This window comes from Gastrolobium bilobum, unplaced genomic scaffold, assembly GCF_033153095.1.
Source record: "Gastrolobium bilobum isolate Gb01-03AN ecotype WA unplaced genomic scaffold, APGP_CSIRO_Gbil_v1 utg41073, whole genome shotgun sequence".
In the NCBI taxonomy this organism is placed as follows: Eukaryota; Viridiplantae; Streptophyta; class Magnoliopsida; order Fabales; family Fabaceae; genus Gastrolobium; species Gastrolobium bilobum.
Genome location: NW_026899308.1, coordinates 26,981 through 46,114, shown reverse-complemented (window position 1 = coordinate 46,114; position 19,134 = coordinate 26,981). Strand labels below are relative to the sequence as shown.

At 38.7% G+C, this 19,134-nt stretch overlaps 1 protein-coding gene across 1 annotated transcript; it reads left to right on the top strand.

The window, feature by feature from the left end:
* Window positions 1–421: 421 nt before the first annotated feature.
* LOC133289369 (Golgi SNAP receptor complex member 1-1-like) lies at window positions 422–4,341 on the top strand. The gene is made up of 5 exons (XM_061487292.1): window positions 422–586; window positions 1,970–2,209; window positions 2,903–3,070; window positions 3,633–3,746; window positions 4,070–4,341. The coding sequence occupies exons 1-5, from the start codon at window positions 548–550 to the stop codon at window positions 4,181–4,183; spliced, it is 675 nt and encodes a 224-aa protein (XP_061343276.1). The 5' UTR covers window positions 422–547; the 3' UTR covers window positions 4,184–4,341.
* Window positions 4,342–19,134: the final 14,793 nt, after the last annotated feature.

Here is a 19,134-nt window from a genome sequence, read left to right as displayed (position 1 = left end):
ATTATATTTTCTAAATTGAGTAAATGAAGCACCGAGTCTAGTATTGAAGATATTTCCCCAATTGCCAAAGGCTAAGTAAAATTGTGCATTGGGAACGAAGCAACCTATTTTCGTTTTTTCTTTTTTAAACGAAAATGAAAAACATAAAAGGCGAAATTTTTGTCCTTTTTGAAGTATATAATTCGGTGTCATTTTAAATTTTAATTATTGATTTTCATCCATCAACAATTAAGATTTACTAGATTTTATTGTGAATTAATAATTAATTAATAAATTTGACCCAATAAATCCTAGCCGTTGATGAAAATCAACTAAGAAGAAGATTTAAAATAACATAAAATTATATCTTTAAAAATCACGAACGTTTTTTACAATATAAAATGGGGAAAAAAAGGAAGGAAGGAAGGAAAATTGAGGTTGTGTCGTCTGTGGTGTGGCCGTGTGGGAGCAGACGGCCTATCTTGATCGCGAAACAACCATCCCTCATTCGCACCATTCAACAATTTACAAAAGTTTCCGCTTTTGATCTTTGTTTTCTTTCTCAACCATGGAGCTCTCTGCTTCATGGGATTCCCTTCGCAAACAGGTTCAAATTCTTCACCCTCTCTTCTTTCTTTCGCCATATTCTGTTTCTCTTTTGTGCAAATCAAATGTATGATATGTATATGGAAAATTTAGAGGCCCCTGATCTGAAAATTCTCCTTCTTTTATTGGATTTTCTTCATTTTGTCGGTGATTGGAATTATGGGGATGAGTCTGCACTCTTTTGCCATTCATGCCTTAAACCTGGTTTAGATATTTAGAATTACTTGTTTTCGACAGTAAAATGATAGATTTGAGTGCTAAAGGGAGCTTTCTTTGATGAATTGGAATTACATGATCTTGTTCTTGGGGTGCAATGGATCCGGCTAAGTTTTTGTGGGGGCATTGATTGCTTTTTTGTTTTATATTTATAGTGGCAACAGATTCTGATTTTGCTTTATTTTTCAGTTTTAAATTACTCAGGAAATGAATTTTTTTTTTTAGATTTGAATTTTTTCGGATATATTGGATATATTCGACGGACAGGTTAGAAACCTCCCTCATTTGCGTACTGTGATATTTACATAGAAAGAATTTTCTGTAGTTTCAAGTGTGAGACGGACGAATACATATCTGTGTTCATTCTGCTTACCCGAATAGCCTAAAGAGTATTGTATTTTTTAACAAAAGTTTCTATAGGAACCAGGCTTCATCATAGATGGTGTTTGCAATGGATCAACTTACACCAGTATAAGAATAAAAACTTATTAACCATTGATTCTACTTACATTTAACAATTCACATGAATTCTTCTCATCTCTAATAAATTAAAACCATTAGATGCAAGAAGAATCAAATGTTAATAATGAGGGTAAGAGTTCTTATTCTTATACCTGTGTACAAAATGATGTATAGACATTAACCTTTAAGAAAAATGACAAGAAAAGACTATGCAAGACTGGAGCCTTGATTCAGTTGAAGAACAATTAATCCTGTTATTGTTAAAGGAATACGAAAGCATTTGAAAATCAGGAGTGAGATAGGGTTGTAAGATGTAACAATTCATGAACTTGATATTTTTGTATACATGTTGGTGATGAATGATATAAATATTTTTTTTGGAATGAAGATTTAAATTGTTTATGGGAAAACAATTTTAACTCAAGCTTACTTAAAGTTTGTGGAATTTTAGTTATGCTGACTTGTTCTGTCTGAACGTTACAATATTCAAGCATGCGTTCATCTACTTTTGGTTGAATAACTTAGTTTATCTGCGCTAATCTTAATTAATCATAGTAATAGTAACAGTAGCAATTTATATTTTTTATTGTCTCTTAAGTGTTGCATGTTTTGTCTTCCTTTAGCTTTCCTAGTTTATATATATTTTAGTTTTCTTAAGCTAATTATTTACAACAGAAATTTGTTTTCTCTTCTTAATCTTTTCCAGGCAAGAAAACTCGAAGCTCAGTTGGATGAGCAGATGCTTTCATATCGTAAATTGGTTTCCGCAAAAGTTTCTACAAAAGATGATGCTGCAGAGAGTGACGTGGAGTCTTGGATTGAGAGATTACTAAACCAACTCCAACAAGTAAACTCACAGATGCAGGCTTGGGTGTCCTCTGGTGGGTCAGAAATGGTTTCTCATACTCTGACTAGACACCAAGAAATTCTTCAAGATCTCACCCAGGTATTCCATAGCGTGAGCTTGAGTTACCCGTTATCATTCTGTGTGAGCATATTTTTGCAATGGAGTTTTGTTTTTATTGCATTGCTTTAGTGATGTCTGTATGCAAATTAGGGATGGATATTTTGTGCACCCTGATGTGAAGGGTTCATTCTGACAACAGAGAAGGATTTAAAATTAATATATTAAACTGTCATTTCTGTAACTGGGCATTAAATATCATTGCATGTTTTTCTTTGTAAATTTATACATGATTTTTGGTTTCAAAAGAATTATCTTTTTTACAGATGATAGAATGACAAACAGGAATAAATGTCATCAGCATTGTTTCTTGTGAGAAGCTCAAAATTGCGATATAATTATGTATCTTTTCTTACATTTATTTCTCGACAGTTTTGACTGGTACTTGATGATATGATATTCCCCTCTTATTCAGAATCTAATATCTTCTTCAGGATTTATTATATAGTGTAGGCTAGTTGATACATAATTTCAAACCCTTATATCATTATTATTTTTTATTTGTATAATATACTTTTACTTCTTTCACATAAGGTCTACATCTCTCTTTGCTTTGTAATGTTCTGCTTGTATTTACTTTAATTCATTATTTTATTTCCTTCATATTTTAAATTTTTTTCTCTAGTATTAGACCTGTCAGTCACCAACCTGTTATTAGATGTATTTGAAGTGCAGGAGTTTTATCGTCTCCGATCTAGTCTTAGAGCTAAGCAAGAGCATGCTTCACTACTTGATGATTTCAAAGAGTTTGATAGGACAAGGTTAGATTTGGAAGAGGGAGCAGGTTTTGAAAAGCAAACCCTCCTCAAAGAGCATGCATCTATCAGCCGAAGTACAGGACAGGTTGGTCACATTAGACTTTTAATTTGATTTTCTGTTATAAAGTTTTGCACTCTTATTGAAATCTTCCCAGTGCAATGCTTTACTTGTATTAATATATTATGTACTTGGACTTAGATATTTTGCCCATAACATTATTTTGCACTCTTTTATTATTGATGAATCACGAAGCAATATAAGAGTTACACTCTTCCTCTTCCAAGGGAGAGGTTACCTTCACAATGAGACTAATTAACAATGTAGACCCCAATCAACAATGTAGACTCTATTTATAATTTTATATCAATACACAATATACCCAATTTGCCTAACCAACTATTTGATTATACCCTCTAAGCCTTTGGCGTTTGCTCAGTTAAACTAACATCCCTAACATTATGTAAAGGGATTTAATTATCTGATATGCCATTCCAATGCCATATTTAGCTCCTTGCTTTCATCTGGAGCGTATGCCAAGCATAACGGACTACTTTTCCAACATGTCTTTCTTTTTTCTTTTAACTACTATCTTTGATGACTGAATTTCAAGCGGGGTTGTCCTGTTTTGCTTATTCTTGTGCTGCAGATGGACACTGTTATTTCTCAAGCACAGGCTACACTCGGTGCACTAGTCTTCCAGCGTTCAACTTTTGGGGGGATCAACTCAAAGCTCAGCAACGTGAGCGGTCGCCTTCCAACGGTATGATTGTTATCGGCATAGATTTTTGGTGTTCTAATCATTTTTCTTTTGGCTGTTTGGATCCTGTGTAGTTTTATGATATTTAAGCAAGTACACCCAAATAAAGAAAGAAAGATAATGAATGAGGACGTTGATTTATGCTTTTGAAATATGATGATTAATTTCATGTTTCATGACAATGGATTAACTGCTGAAAGATGTTGTGGCCTTATTGATTATGAAGTTTTTAGTGTGGGAAACGAAAGAAATTAATTTCATTACTATATGTAGGTTTATCTGTCGGAGTTCTGCTGATTAATGCACCACTTTTAATAATGTTGCAGGTAAATAACATTCTGTCAGCAATAAAGCGAAAAAAGTCGATGGATACCATTATACTTTCCCTTGTCGGGTCCATATGCATATTTCTTATTTTCATCTACTGGCTAACCAAGTGAGGATGCTGTTTATTGTGCTAGGTGGCTTGTGTTTAAACTACTGTATACTACTTGTCTATTGTATTTAGTTGTTTGTGCTATATGCTGAACTGAGTCTTTTTTGGGGGGAAGGGGAGGGTAATGTATTGTTTAATTGATGGTCTACAGAAGCAGAGCCTAGTAAAGATGATGTTACAACTTTTATTTTTTTTCATCATAAATCTGTAAATTTGTATGCGTTCCATTTCTTGGTTTTGGATAAGGCTATGCGTTTTCCAAGTGCTTGAATTACCCCTCCACCCCCACAACATCTCTCTCTCTCTCTCTCTCTCTCTCTCTCTCTCTCTCTTTTTGAATACTTGAATACCCCTTTGGTCAGGAGTCCTTGATGGTTATTTCTCCCCTAGGTAGTCCTTTGACGCCCAATTGTTATGGAAGAGTAGCCTTTATCTGGGATAATCCTTTGACCTTTGTGGACCTAATCGAGTAGTACTAGAATTATTTATTCTTACTACTATCTCTTATACATAAAAAAAATCAAATTAACCTCAGATTGGCCGGTGACTTGTAAGCTTTGCTAATATTTACGTGGTAGAATTGTTTGTTTTCTGAACCACACCATTTATTAGAAAATAAAATAAAAGTATTAAAAAGGCCATCATTGTGGTTTTTTACATGGTATCAAAGCTTTAGTAACCATAAGGTTGCGAGTTTGATCCTCACTGCCCCTCATTTTCAAGTGGAATTAAGAAAAACACAAGGCAAACAAAAAAAATGAGCTTGTGTAGTACAAGGCAGACCAAAAATGGGCTTGTGTAGTACAAGGCAGCCGTCCAAAAGGACTCTTGCGTGAGAGGGGGTGTTAGAGAATAAAATAAAAGCATGAAAAGATCATCACCTAATACCTTAAGATTTTGGGTTGAAATGGTTCTTTACATTATTATTTTCCTCCAACCATTATTTTTTAAGCTTTCGATATTTTGAAGCATAGGGCCTCCAAATTAATTAATTAGATAACCCTTGTCCTTCAAATTCCCGATCTACTTTTTCTGGTTGCTGTTATCTGCAGGAATTTGCTGGTTGCTATCAACTTTTGTTTCTCTTCTAAACGCCTGGCATTTTTGTAAATTTTTTTTATAGAATATTTACTTCCTTACACTCACTCATTTCAAATACTGTATAATTAAATTTTTTGATTAATATATTATTACAATGGTAAATTAGAATGTAATAATTCTCAATTAATCACTAATGTAAATCAATTATAATCAATTGATATTGATTCTATATATGTTTAAACATTGTCAGAATCCAAATCGAGACGAGAGGCCAATTGAATTCATCGTAAAAAATAAATATCAAAGATGTCGTCACCAATTTAATTTAGTAAAAAAAAATTCTATTTGAAAACTTGTCTTTTAAAGAAAAGAGATCGCTTTTAGAAGTCTGATTAGCATAGGAAATGAAGAAAAAATTATTCTCTTTATTTACACCCCTTATGGATTGATTTAGAAAATGGTTAGTGATTACCTTAATTAATTATGCAAATCATTATTAAACTTTAAAAATTATTTGTTTGGAACACGAAAAATAAAGCTAAGTGAATGAGATGATTATTTATATATATAAAAAAAATATATGAAAATTTTATGCTTTGAGGCATCCCTTGATGCAACAGAAAACTTAAAATTACGTCGCTTTTAGTAAAAGTATATGAGCTGATTTTAACTTCAAATTATTTAATTTTATTTTGAAAATTATATTAATCTTTTATGCGCTATTTTCTAAAGTAATCTTAGATTGGATAGTTTTAGATTAAAAAATCGAAGTTGCAATTTGTAGCTAGGTATACTCAGAAGTAGGTTTAGGAAGATAAGAAGAGAAGAAGAGGAGAGAAAATAGGGAGAGAGAGAGAGAGATTTTTACTTCAAACATACCTCATTCATTGTTTCAACGTGACTATATCAATTACAACCTAACATATGGCACCTAATGGGCCTTAAACAAATAGAATGACAACAATTGCTATTTAAAGGTCTTCATCCTAATAGATAGTCAGATAGCTTAGTGGGCCGAACCAGTGTCTTCTTATCCCTTAGCCCAACTCGTATTGTAGAATTAGGGTCCGTTACATGTCTCCCATCTGCAGGACCAGACTCGTCCGCGACGCTGTGGTGGGATTGATCGACGTGGACCAATCTAGGGGCAACATGTGGTAACAAACACTGGGTAAGAGTGGGCGGCAGTACTGATGGATTTTGAATGCCATCCAACGGTTGAGGTGAGGCTTGACTGATCAAGGAAGTAGTGTCCGTTGGATCGTGTGGGGAAAAAGAAATGGGTTGGCGTGCATTAATAAGAGTAGGTGGCTGTGGCAGAGTAATTGGATGGGATGTGGGTGTCTCGTCAGTAAAAGAAATGTCCTCTTCTTTGGACTCAGTAAAAACAGAAACCTTCAAGGGAGGAACCGGAGGTTGCATGTGGGTAGGCACATCAGCCAGAGCAGTAACGTCGTAGGCCAAACGAGGGTTCCCCTGAAGCACATTGAGTTGGTCCTCCCATGTAGAGTCCTCCGGAGGAAGTCCCATCCACTGGACAAGGACTTGTGGGACTAAGTGCCCCCTTCGCCATATGGATCGGGTAGCCAGCACCGCACATGGAGTCAGGGTCATCGGAGATGCTGCTGGTGTAGCTGGAAGCTGGTGAACCTGGTAGGTGTGGCCCTGTCGGAACAGCCGTAGCATTGAAACATGGAAAACGTCATGGATCCGAGCCGAAGGTGGTAGTCTGAGACGGTACGCAACCTCTCCGACTCTGTTCAGTATCTCAAAAGGGCCATAGTAACGCAAGCTGAGTTTTTGGGAAGACCGGCAGTGGACAGAGACTTGCCGGTAAGGCTGTAAACAGAGCAAAACCGGATCTCCGACGGTAAAGTTGTAACCTTTTCTTTTTTTGTCAGCTTGTGTCTTCATCGTCTGTTGGGCCTTCTTGAGATTTTCTTTTAACGTGTGGATTATTGTGCTGCGAGATGACAAAGTGGAATCCACGGCCTCATTAGGGGAAGATCCCAGGCAATAAGCAACCAAATCTGTTGGTGGTTTGCAGAACATCACCTCATACGGTGAAAAGCCAGTGGAATGATGGAAGCTAGTATTATAATGGTACTCTGCCCAGCTGAGGAAACGTGACCAGGAGTTGGGGTGTTCGTGAGTAAAGGCCCTGAGGTAAGACTCTAAACACCGGTTGACTCGTTCAGTTTGTCCGTCCGTCTGCGGGTGGTACGAAGAACTAAACTTTAATGTTGTTCCTTGCAGTTGAGACAGGGAACGCCAGAAATCGCTCAGAAAAATGGGGTCTCGGTCAGTGATGATAGTGTGGGGAAGACCATGTAGCTTGCCGACGGTATCCCAAAAAACTGAAGCCACCTTGGAGGCTGAGTAATAGGCTGGGAGCGGAGCAAAGTGAGCAGCCTTAGAAAATCTGTCCACAACTACCAAGATCGAGGTATAACCGGTGGAAGATGGTAAGTGTGTTATAAAATCCATAGTAATGTCAGTCCATAAGGAATTGTGGGTTTGTAAGGGCTGTAGGAGACCGAACGAGGAATGGTTCGGAGGTTTAAGTTTCTGACACACCTCACATTTGGAAATATAGTCTTTAACAGTCGAATTGATTCCCTTCCAGGTGAAGTTACGGGTGAGACGATGAAGTGTGGCCTTCACTCCGGAATGGCCTCCCTGTTTAGCATCGTCGACTGTATGAAGGAGGTGTGGAATTAAGAAAATTCGATGGCGGTGGAACAACAAATTATTTTTGTATTGCCAGTCAGGCCATAGACTAGGATCATTTTGTATGTCCTGTATTACCTGGGTAGTGTAGGGATCTGTACTTAATTCGGACTGTAGAACTGAAGTAAAATTTAATGTGGGACCAGTAATAGCTGCCAATTGGGGGTGCTGAGCATGCGAGGCTCCCTCGGCTTGTCTAGATAGTCCGTCGACAACAACATTTGCCTTGCCGAATTTATAGACAATAGTGTAATCATACCCCAGTAATTTAGAGAGGAACTGCTATTGCTTCGGGGTTTGGATCACCTGATTCATCAAGTTGTTAAGGCTTTTATGATCGGTACGAATCAAAAAATGAGAGCCTAACAAATATTGGCGCCACTTAGAGACTGCTGCGGAGATGGCAAACATCTCCCAGACATATGTAGATTTACCTTGCATCATGGGTGCAAGCTTGCGGCTGTAAAAAGCAATGGGCTTCTCATTTTGGAGTAAAACAGCCCCGATTCCCACGCCAGAAGCGTCGGTTTCTAGAACAAATGGTTGAGTGAAATTGGGAAGGCACAAAATGGGTGCTGTTGTCAAAAGGGCCTTCAAGGTACTAAAGGCCTCAGCTGCCCGTGAATTCCAACAGAAACCCGATTTAGAGAGGAGATCCGTGAGAGGGGCCGTAATTGAGGCATAATGTTTTATGAATTTTCTGTAATAGCTGGAGAGACCCAATAATGCTCATAGCTGTCTAGTTGTGGTAGGGACTGGCCAAGCGGAAATCGCTTGTAATTTGCAGGGATCAGGTCGAACACCAAAACCAGAAATAATATGGCCCAAAAAGTTAATTGAGGGCTGAGAAAATAAGCATTTGGAGAGCTTTGCATATAAAGAATGGGCCCGCAGAGTGTTTAGAACTGTTGCCAAGTGATCCCAATGAAGAGATTCTGTTGCGCTATAGACGAGAATATCGTCGAAGAAAACCACAACAAACTTGCACAAATAAGTGGCAAAAACTTGATTCATAGTAGCTTGAAAGGTAGAGGGTGCATTACTCAAACAGAAAGGCATCACTCGAAACTCATAGTGGCCTTGGTGAGTACGAAAAGCTGTCTTATGAATATACGGAGAATGCATTCTGATCTGGTGGAAACCGGATCTGAGATCAAGCCTAGAAAAAATTGTTGCCCCATGTAGCTCATCGATAAGCTCATCAATGGTGGGTATAGGGAACTTGTCCTTAATAGTGAGTGCATTTAAGGCGCGATAATTCACGCAAAACCGCCATGTACCGTCCTTCTTCTTGACAAGAAGAACTGGTGAACTTAACTTCGATTGGCTATGGCGAATGATGCCAGCAGACAACATTTCTGAGATCAGTTTCTTGATCTTTCTTTTATGGTAGTAAGGGTAGCGATAGGGTTTAACCTGGACTGGCTTAGTGTCTGGAGCTAGGGAAATGTGGTGGTTAAGGGTACGGTCAGGAGGGAGTGTGGTAGGAACTGCAAAGACATCAGTAAAGTCGTTCAGTAAGGCTGTTAGGGGTAGTGGTGGTTCTGGGCTATATGTATGGTGTGAGCTAGGAGGGTGTATGGCGGAGTTGGTAGATAGGCACATCAAACAAGAGGTCATGGGTAATCATCTTGTGTAGTTGGGCGGATGTAATAGGAGTAGGTCCAATGACCTGGTTCCCCTGCAATAAAATTTTATTCCCAGCCAGTGTAAATTCCATGGAAATGGCAGCATAATCAGTAAGAATAAGACCAAGTGTAGCCAGCCACTGGACGCCCAATACAACATCTGCACCTTTAAGGTCTAAAACAAACAGATCAATCACAAAGGAATTTGACTGAATATGTAAAGGTATAGCAGAATAAGATGCAGAACATGTAAGAGTATCACCATTACCAACATGGACATTAAAGGGGGTGATGGCATGCATCACCAGGTTAAGGTATTTGGCCATTCTATGTGTTATAAAATTGTGAGTGCTACCTCCGTCAATTAACAGCTGCACACATGTACCAAAAATCGTGCCAGTGAGTCGAATAAGTTTGAGGTGCGGTGACCAAATAAGGCATTCAGACTGATTTCGGGTATCAATTCTGTCTCAGGAGGAGGGTCTTCCTCAGGGAAAAGGTTAGCAATGTCCTCCTCAAGTCCTTCTAAGTACAGAAGGGATGGGCGACCTTTACAGCGATGCCCAGCAGTAAACCGCTCATCACAGTTATAGCATAAATTTTTTTCACGTCGAGCCTGCATTTCCGCGGGGGACAAGCGGCGAATGGGTAATGATGACAAGTTTTGGGGCTGCTTGACAAGTGGCATGGGGGTAGCAGTGTGAGGCGGTTGGGAAACAAGGGGGTAGGGTTAGGGCGAAGAACCCAAGGTTTGAAGGGTTTGTCGGTGCCCGTCTTTTCTTCATATACTTTGGCGTAGGCAAGTGCATCGTGCACGTCTTGTGGTCTGTGAACAAGGACCGAACATCGGATTGCAGATTTTAAACTAGCGAGGAAAAGTCCTTTACGGACAGTGGGTGATAACCCTGTAATCTGACGAGACAGACGCTCAAAGGCTGCGTAATAATCGAAGACTGTGCCTGTTTGTTGTAACTTAGCAATTGCAACCGAGGGGTCTTCAAATTCTGTCGAACCAAAGCGACATTGTAGGGCTACTGTAAAGGAGGCCCAATCAGGGAGACAGACGTCCTAATCCAAAAATTGAAACCAGGAAGAGGCAGGTGAATCTAAGTTAAAGGAGGTGACAAGCAGACGTTCATGGTGAGGTACATTGTAGAAACGAAAGTAGCGTTCTACAACAAAGAGCCAGTCAGTAGGATCACCCTCAGCGAACCTGGGAAAATCCAGTTTCATCTGACGTTGACGGGGACGCTCCTGAGTGTTGGTAGAAGACGAACGTGACGGACCAGAGCCCAGTACGCCAGCATGCGGATCTGTGAAAGAAGGACTAGAATGGAGGATAGTAAGAACCTCTTGCAACTGTTGTTGCAATGTGTCCATACGTTGGCCTTGAACATCCATCCGTTGATTTTGTGACAGCTCAAGAGCACTGAAACGGCGATCCTGGGCAAGTTCAAGATTAGAAACTTGCTCTTGGATTACTTGACGGGATTGTTGGAGTTCATGAATATTTTGGGAGATCTCACAGAGACGTGTGTTTTCAGCCATGAGAGCGCAATGAAAGCACCAATGTAGCTAGGTATACTCAGAAGTAAGTTTAGGAAGATAAGAGGAGAAGAAGAGGAAAGGAAATAGGGAGAGAGAGTGAGAGAGATTTTTACTTCAAACATACCTCATTCATTGTTTCAACGTGACTATATCAATTACAACCTAACATATGGCACCTAATGGGCCTTTAACAAAGAAAACACAATATGGCACCTAATGGGCCTTAAACAAATAGAATGACAACAATTGCTATCTAAAGGTCTTCATCCTAATAGATAGTCAGATAGCTTAGTGGGCCGAACCAGTGTCTTCCTATCCCTTAGCCCAATTCGTATTGTAGAATTAGGGTCCGTTACATAATTATCTGACTATCATGACCAAAATGATTTGAAATAAAATTTATAGGATTAAATAAATAATTGTTAAAGTAAACACATATATATATAGGATTAAATAAATAATTTATAGGATTAAATTCATCCTCAGTCTCAGGATGAATTTCTTAAGAAAATTGATGAGAAGTTAAGTACATTAACCATTCCTGATACCCCCACAACATTCTGATCAAGAGACTCAACAGTCTCATAAACATAACACTCGGTCAAAAACTATCAATACTCTGAGTCATTATGATGAATCTCCTGAGTCAGATAACAAATCTGAAATTAAAATTAATCCTATATTGTTATGATTACCCCCTTTATTTATTGTTATAATTACCGGTTTATGATTCATGTTTTTTTATTTTATAATTTTAATTATAAATAATAATTATTGGAACCCTTTATTTATTGCTATAATTATAAAAAAAATTCAGCGCGATCAATTGCCCTCACATCACTATGAAGCTTCAGGTCAGTAGGCTTTGTGCTTTCTTTCACCGGAGGTTTTAGCAAGTGTAAACTTGAGACCATATTTAAATTTGTTTGTGAATTATGCTTTAGATTTCACCTCAGTCATATGGAGAAAATTTTATATCCGCACATTTAGTGGTGGCTGTCCCCGGATTTTTTTTGGTAAAAAAAGTTTAAACCAACGTTTAAACTCGTTCATAATCTAATATAAGAATAAATATCTTTTTTGGTCCCTAACAAAATATCGGTCCTTACTTTAGTCTATTTTAAAAAAAATTAGTCATCTGGTCCCTATGAAATTCAAAGTGGACCCATTTTGATCATTTTGAGGGACTAATATAGGTCTTTTTTAAATTTATGAGAGATCACAATTTTAACTAAATTGATCCACTTTAAATTTTTTATGGACCTCGAGACTATTTTTTTTTTTTTTTTGTAAGAGACTAAAATGAAGATCATATTTTTTGCTAGGGACTTAAAAGAGTATTTACTCTTAAAATATCTATTGAATTAAGAGACAAAGCAACTAAAAAAAACTAAAATCCCAAAGTTTATGACCGCACTTGCCGCAAGTGGGTCCGCCAATGCAACAGATGACATATAAAAAAAATTTAATTAAAAAACTCTTTCCACCATACCAGTAAGCAGGACACCAACAATGAAGAGGAAGGAATGCCAAAAACGCCGCGGTAAGAAAAGGCAGGGACATGGACGAAATGGGAGAATAAAAGAGGAGAAACGAAACAGTGAGTAAAGAGAAGAAGAAACGAAGAGAGACAAAAAGAGACAAGTCCCGCCAGATTTTATGACGTCATTGAACGCGTCAATGAACATGACGGGATTCGTGGAGGCTGCTCACGTGTCATAGGGTCACGGCGAGAGTATTGACGGGACTGTATACGTTAGTCAAACTGACGAATTTGACTGCTTTACTCCAGAAATTCATTTCAAATATGCTCTGATTTGGAGAAACATTCTCCAAATGTTAGTACTATGGTCGTTTTGCCAAAAGACGTACGCTGACTTTCTTAAGGCCTGACCTATAAACCCACAGGCCGGCCTATATTGTCTATTTATTTAAAATAAAATAAAATAGAATAAGTATAACTTGAAGAAAAAACAAAAGATATAATTGCAATTATTTATAACTTGATTATATTTGATTATATTTTAATAGAAATCTGACTTTATTTTTTATGTAGGAATAACCAACATTTCAGCATGTTAGATTGTGTATATGAATATATTAAAAAGTTTTTGTAAAATGTTATACTTACTACAAGCATCATGATGTTTTTGTTGGATTCATGTAGTTATTTTAATTTACATAATATTGATTTGTTTGTTGGATCTAATGAAATATATATTATTTAGTTTGAGCATTTTGCTTTTGAAACTAACTTGAATGCAGATTGTATGAGAATTGTTGTAATTCATGATTCTATTTGGACGTTGAAATTATGATTTTTGGTTTAGGAACAAAATTTGGAGTATTTTATAAAGTTGATTCATGGTTTTGCTTGGAAGTTAAAAACTAACAGGCCAACGCGCTAGGGCAGACCATTTGTTTTTTTATAAACGAATCAAGCAGACTAACAGTTAGGCAAAGCTTACCCAATCCAACCCACTTTCACGCAACTTCCTCGCTGCTCACACTTCAACATAATTTCAGTTGCTCTCTCCGATAATGACACTCCTCCCAAATCCTTCGATGTTGTAAATAATATTGATTTAGTTATTATTTAGTTTTTATTTAGTCATTTATTGTTGTATTGGGCTAAGCCCTTTGTTGTATTGGGCCAAGCCCATTAGGTTAAAAGTAGGTCAAATATTCTCTATAAATAGAGAACCCTTTGTACAGATTATTTACAATTCTATAATGTATTAGAATACCCTTTTTCAAGTTGGTATCAGAGCTCTCGATCTGAGGGCTTTGCTTCCGCACATATTATCTTCTTTTTTAACAAAACCCTAATTTCTTTGCCTCTTGCCGCCATTAGCCGCCACCGGAAAATTTTTCCAGGGACCTTTTGGACCAAGGGGACCATTGTTGACCTTATTTTTCCTCCGATCTATCATTCTACGCAGTGTTCCTCCGCCACAAACGACCGAAACACCTCCGATCGCCTCCAATCAGATCTGTCTTCACCGTTTGGACCACTTTCCGGCAACTTTTCAACCGCGACCACCCACAGACAGGTGTGCGCTCACCGGACGACCACACCAGAAAAATCTCAGCCGGTGAAGCCCATCCACGCGCTCTCACGCGCCGCCCCTTTCCCGGCGAGTGAATCCCACGCGCAGCTCCTTTCTCCGACGCGTGGAGGCGCGTGCGGCCGTGTTTTTGGACCGGACCACCACCATTCTTCTCGTCTTCTTGTCTTCTGTCTGGATCTGTAATTATTTTTCTGATCAGAGGTCATTTGATATTCTGTTTGGTTGATTTTATCGCTGGTTGTTAACTTTTTTTGTTAAAGAATGGCTGAGCATGATAGTTCTTCGATCTTATCTGGTAAGAGCACACGTTCTATATCTCTTCTTGCTTCTTGCACTGATTTTAAAACCTCATGGATTTTGGATTCTGGTGCAACTGATCATATGGCTTGTCGTACTGAGTTATTTTGTTCTTATCATCCTACTGTTGGTAGTCATACTATATCTGTAGCTGATGGATCCCATAAATCAGTTATTGGTTCTGGTAACATTCAAATTCAACCTTCCTTGTTTCTTAAAAATGTTCTTTATGTTCCTCAGCTTTCTACTAATCTTATCTCCACTCAAAAACTTACAACTGATTTGAATTGTTCTATCACATTTTTTCCTTCTCATTATCTTATTCAGGATCTTACCACGAAGAAGACAATTGGAGTTGCTAATGAACAAGATGGGTTGTATCATCTCCTTCCAGACCATGCTAGCAAAAATCAGTTATTAATGACACGTCATCCTTCTACTGCAGAGTCTATGATTTGGCTCCATCACAAGCGTCTCGGGCATCCACCATTTAGTCTTTTGAAGTCTATGTTCCCCTCTCTGTTTCTCAATAAGTCGGTTGAGACCTTTCATTGTGATGTTTGTGAATTTGCAAAACACCATCGAGTGTCATTTCCTTCTAGCACTATTAAAAGCAGAGAACCTTTTTCTCCTATCCATTCTGATGTTTGGAGCCCTTCTAAAGTGCACAGTGTTTCAGGTGCTAGGTGATTTGTTTCTTTTATTGACGATTGTACTCGGATAACATGGATATACTTGATGAAAGACAAGTCTGAAGTACCAGAGATATTTATTCGGTTTCATCACATGGTTGAGACTCAGTTTGGTAAGGGTATTAAAAGACTCAGATCTGATAATGGTACTGAGTACGTCAATCAACGCCTGTCACAATTCATTTCAGACAGAGGTATGATTCATGAGCTCACATGTGTTGATACCCCTCAACAAAACGGGGTTGCTGAAAGGAAAAATCGTCACCTTCTTGAAGTTGCTAGAGCACTACTTTTTCAGACATCTGTTCCTAGTTCTTATTGGGGAGAAGCAGTATTAGCTGCAACTTTTTTGATCAACCGTTTACCTTCACGGGTCCTTAACAATATCAGTCCTATTCATTCCATGACTTCCTTCTTTCCTTCTGTTCCCATATTGCAGAGCCTTCCACCAAGAGTGTTTGGATGTGTTGCCTTTGTCCATGTTCATAAACAACATCGGAGTAAGTTGGATCCTAGGGCTCTTAAGTGTGTCTTCCTTGGTTATAACCCTTATAAAAAAGGGTACAAGTGTTATCATCCACCAAGTCGGAAATTTTTTGTTTCTATGGATGTCACCTTTCAAGAATCTGAATCTTATTTCCTGGGTCCTCATCGTCAGGGGGAGAATAGTTCTTCAGAAGACTCGTCCCCTTCCTTCTTTGAGTCTGGATCAATCTTCTCTCTTCCTAGTGTGTCTGCTCCTGGTGTGTCAGAACCTTCAAATACACCTGAGATACAACCCATACTGTCTCACCAGCAACCTCAATCGTCTGAACCACTGGTAAGTCCTGAATCTCCTATTTCTTCTGAATCTCCTGTTTCTGATTCTAATATTATTTCCTCTCATGATTTGTCTATTTCTTCTGATATCTCTAATGACTTACCCATTGCTTCTACTTCTGATGACTTACCTATTGCTCTTAGAAAAGGAAAAAGATCTTGTCACAAGAAAACTTGTTCCTCATGTCCCTCTTGTACTCAATACCCTATCTCCCACTTTGTTTCCTCTGCTAATCTTTCTGTGCAGCACAAAAGCTTTGTTTCAGCACTAGATTCTATTGCAATCCCAAAATCAGTACATGAAGCCTTGAAAGATAGGAATTGGGCTCAAGCCATGCAAGAGGAGATGAATGCTTTGGAGAAAAATAAAACATGGGAGGTTATTGATAGACCCAACGGAAAGAAAGCAGTAGGGTGCAGATGGGTTTATACCCTGAAATATAATTCTGATGGCACTCTTGAGAGATATAAGGCTCGATTAGTGGCCAAAGGTTACACTCAAACCTATGGCATTGATTATGAAGAAACCTTTGCTCCAGTTGCAAAGATGAATACAGTGAGAATCTTGTTATCCCTTGCTGCTCATTACAATTGGGATATAAATCAATTTGATGTGAAAAATGCTTTCCTCAATGGTGAGTTAGAAGAAGAAGTCTACATAGAAATCCCGCCTGGTTTTGATTCTGTGAAGGGGGAAAATAAAGTTTGTAGATTAAAAAAGGCCTTGTATGGATTGAAGCAGTCACCTCGTGCTTGGTTTGGAAGATTTACTAAGGTTATGATGACCTTAGGATACAGACAGAGCCAAGGAGATCACCCTCTTTTCTTCAAGCACTCCCAAAATGGGAAGCTTACTGTGCTCCTTGTATTTGTTGATGATATTATTATCACAGGTGATGATTTTGTGGAGAGACAGATTCTGCAAACACGGCTTGCCTCTGAGTTTGAAATCAAAGACCTTGGGAAACTGAGATATTTCCTAGGGATAGAAGTAGCTCATTCAAGCAAAGGAATTTTTATCAGCCAGAGGAAATATGTTCTTGATCTTCTCAAAGAAGCAGGAAAGCTCGGGTGTAAACCCTCTAATACTCCTATTGAGCAGAATCACAAGATGGGCTATGAGAAGAGAGTCCTCCAGTTGATAAAGGACAATATCAACGGCTAGTTGGGAAATTGATATATCTGGCCCATACTAGACCAGACCTAGCTTATGCTGTTAGTGTTGTCAGTCAGTTTATGCACGATCCAAAAGAAAAACACATGCAGGCAGTAGAGAGAATTCTTCAGTATCTTAAAGGTACTCCTGGTAAAGGATTGTTATTCCGACGTGATGGCAATCTATCTTTAGAAGTCTACACAGATGCTGATTATGCTGGATCCGTGACTGACCGTCGCTCTACCACTGGCTATTGCATGTTTCTTTGCGGTAACTTGGTGACATGGAGAAGTAAGAAACAAGATGTGGTTGCCAGATCAAGTGCAGAAGCTGAATTTCGAGCTATGGCTCAAGGCATTTGTGAGTTACTGTGGCTGAAAATTGTTCTTGATGATCTCAAAATAAAATGTGAGGGACCTATGAAGCTGCTATGTGATAATAAGTCCGCTATTTGTATAGCTCATAATCCAGTTCAACATGATCGGACTAAACATATTGAGGTTGACCGCCATTTCATCAAAGAGAAACTTGATAGCGGGTTGATTACCACTCCATACATTCCCACTGGGCGTCAATTGGCTGATCTATTAACAAAGGGGCTTCCTTCAGACAGATTTCAAGAACTTACTAGCAAGCTGGGAATGATAAATATTTATTCCTCAGCTTGAGGGGGAGTGTTGTAAATAATATTGATTTAGTTATTATTTAGTTTTTATTTAGTCATTTATTGTTGTATTGGGCCAAGCCCTTTGTTGTATTGGGCCAAGCCCATTAGGTTAAAAGTAGGTCAAATATTCTCTATAAATAGAGAACCCTTTGTACAGATTATTTACAATTCTATAATATATTAGAATACCCTTTTTCAAGTGTATTTTTGTGAGAGATTTCAATAACAGAGTGACTCCTGGGTTTGAAAACAGCAATTGTCAAAGGAGACGTGATGGGAGGGACAAGCGTAAATAGAGGCTATTTAGTTTTTTTTTTTTTTTAAATATTCTCAATTTTTTTTAATTCAAATTTTGCATGTTATGTTAACTCGTGACACGCAGCGGTCCTGTATGGGTTCGCGTTTTTGACCCATCACCAAATATATGTCGTGTACATGCAGTGTCATTTAGTGTACGGATCGAATGTGTAAGTGTAACATCCTGGGCGCTGACGAGGGCGGGGAGTGATCGCCGGTGCGAAATGGCATGGACAAGGAGCGGCTCCTGGCAGGCTTCCAGTGACGGGGTACATGAATGAATTGAATCAACACCAGAAAGAGAAGGATTTCAGAGACTGTGCTGGTATGGAACGGTACAGTTGAGAATAGCTTATAAGAATTAATTTGTACTACCTATACTAACAAGATGCATCTACTTTTCGGTAGCCCGGAACGGAAGAACTCTATAGTTAAGCGTGCTTGACTTAGAGCAATTCTAGGATGGGTGACCTCCTGGGAAGTTTTCTCGGGAAGTGTGCGAGTGAGGAGCTGAAAAGTCTTGTGTTAATGTGTGGGGACAGTCGTTGATCCTTGCAAGTTGTCAAGGGTTACAAGTGGTATCAGAGCAGGGCCTCTCTTCCAGTACGGTGTGGATCGAGGACGAACCAGGCGAAAGCTGGTGGGCATGTAACATCCCGGGCACTGACGAGGGCGGGGAGAGATCGCTGATGCGAAAGGGCATGGACAAGGAGCGGCTCCTGGCAGGCTTCCAGCTACGGGGGTACATGAATGAATCGAATCAACACTCGAAAGAGAGGGATTCCATAGACTGTGCTAGTATGGGACGGTACAGTTGGGAATAGCTTATAAGAATTAATTGGTACTACCTATACTAACAAGATGCATCTACTTTTCGGTAGCCCAGAATGGAAGAATTTCATAGTTAAGCGTGCTTGACTTGGAGCAATTCTGGGATGGGTGACCTTGTGGAAAGTTTTCTCGGGAAGTGTGCGAGTGAGGACAAAACACGCTGAAAAGTCTCATGTTA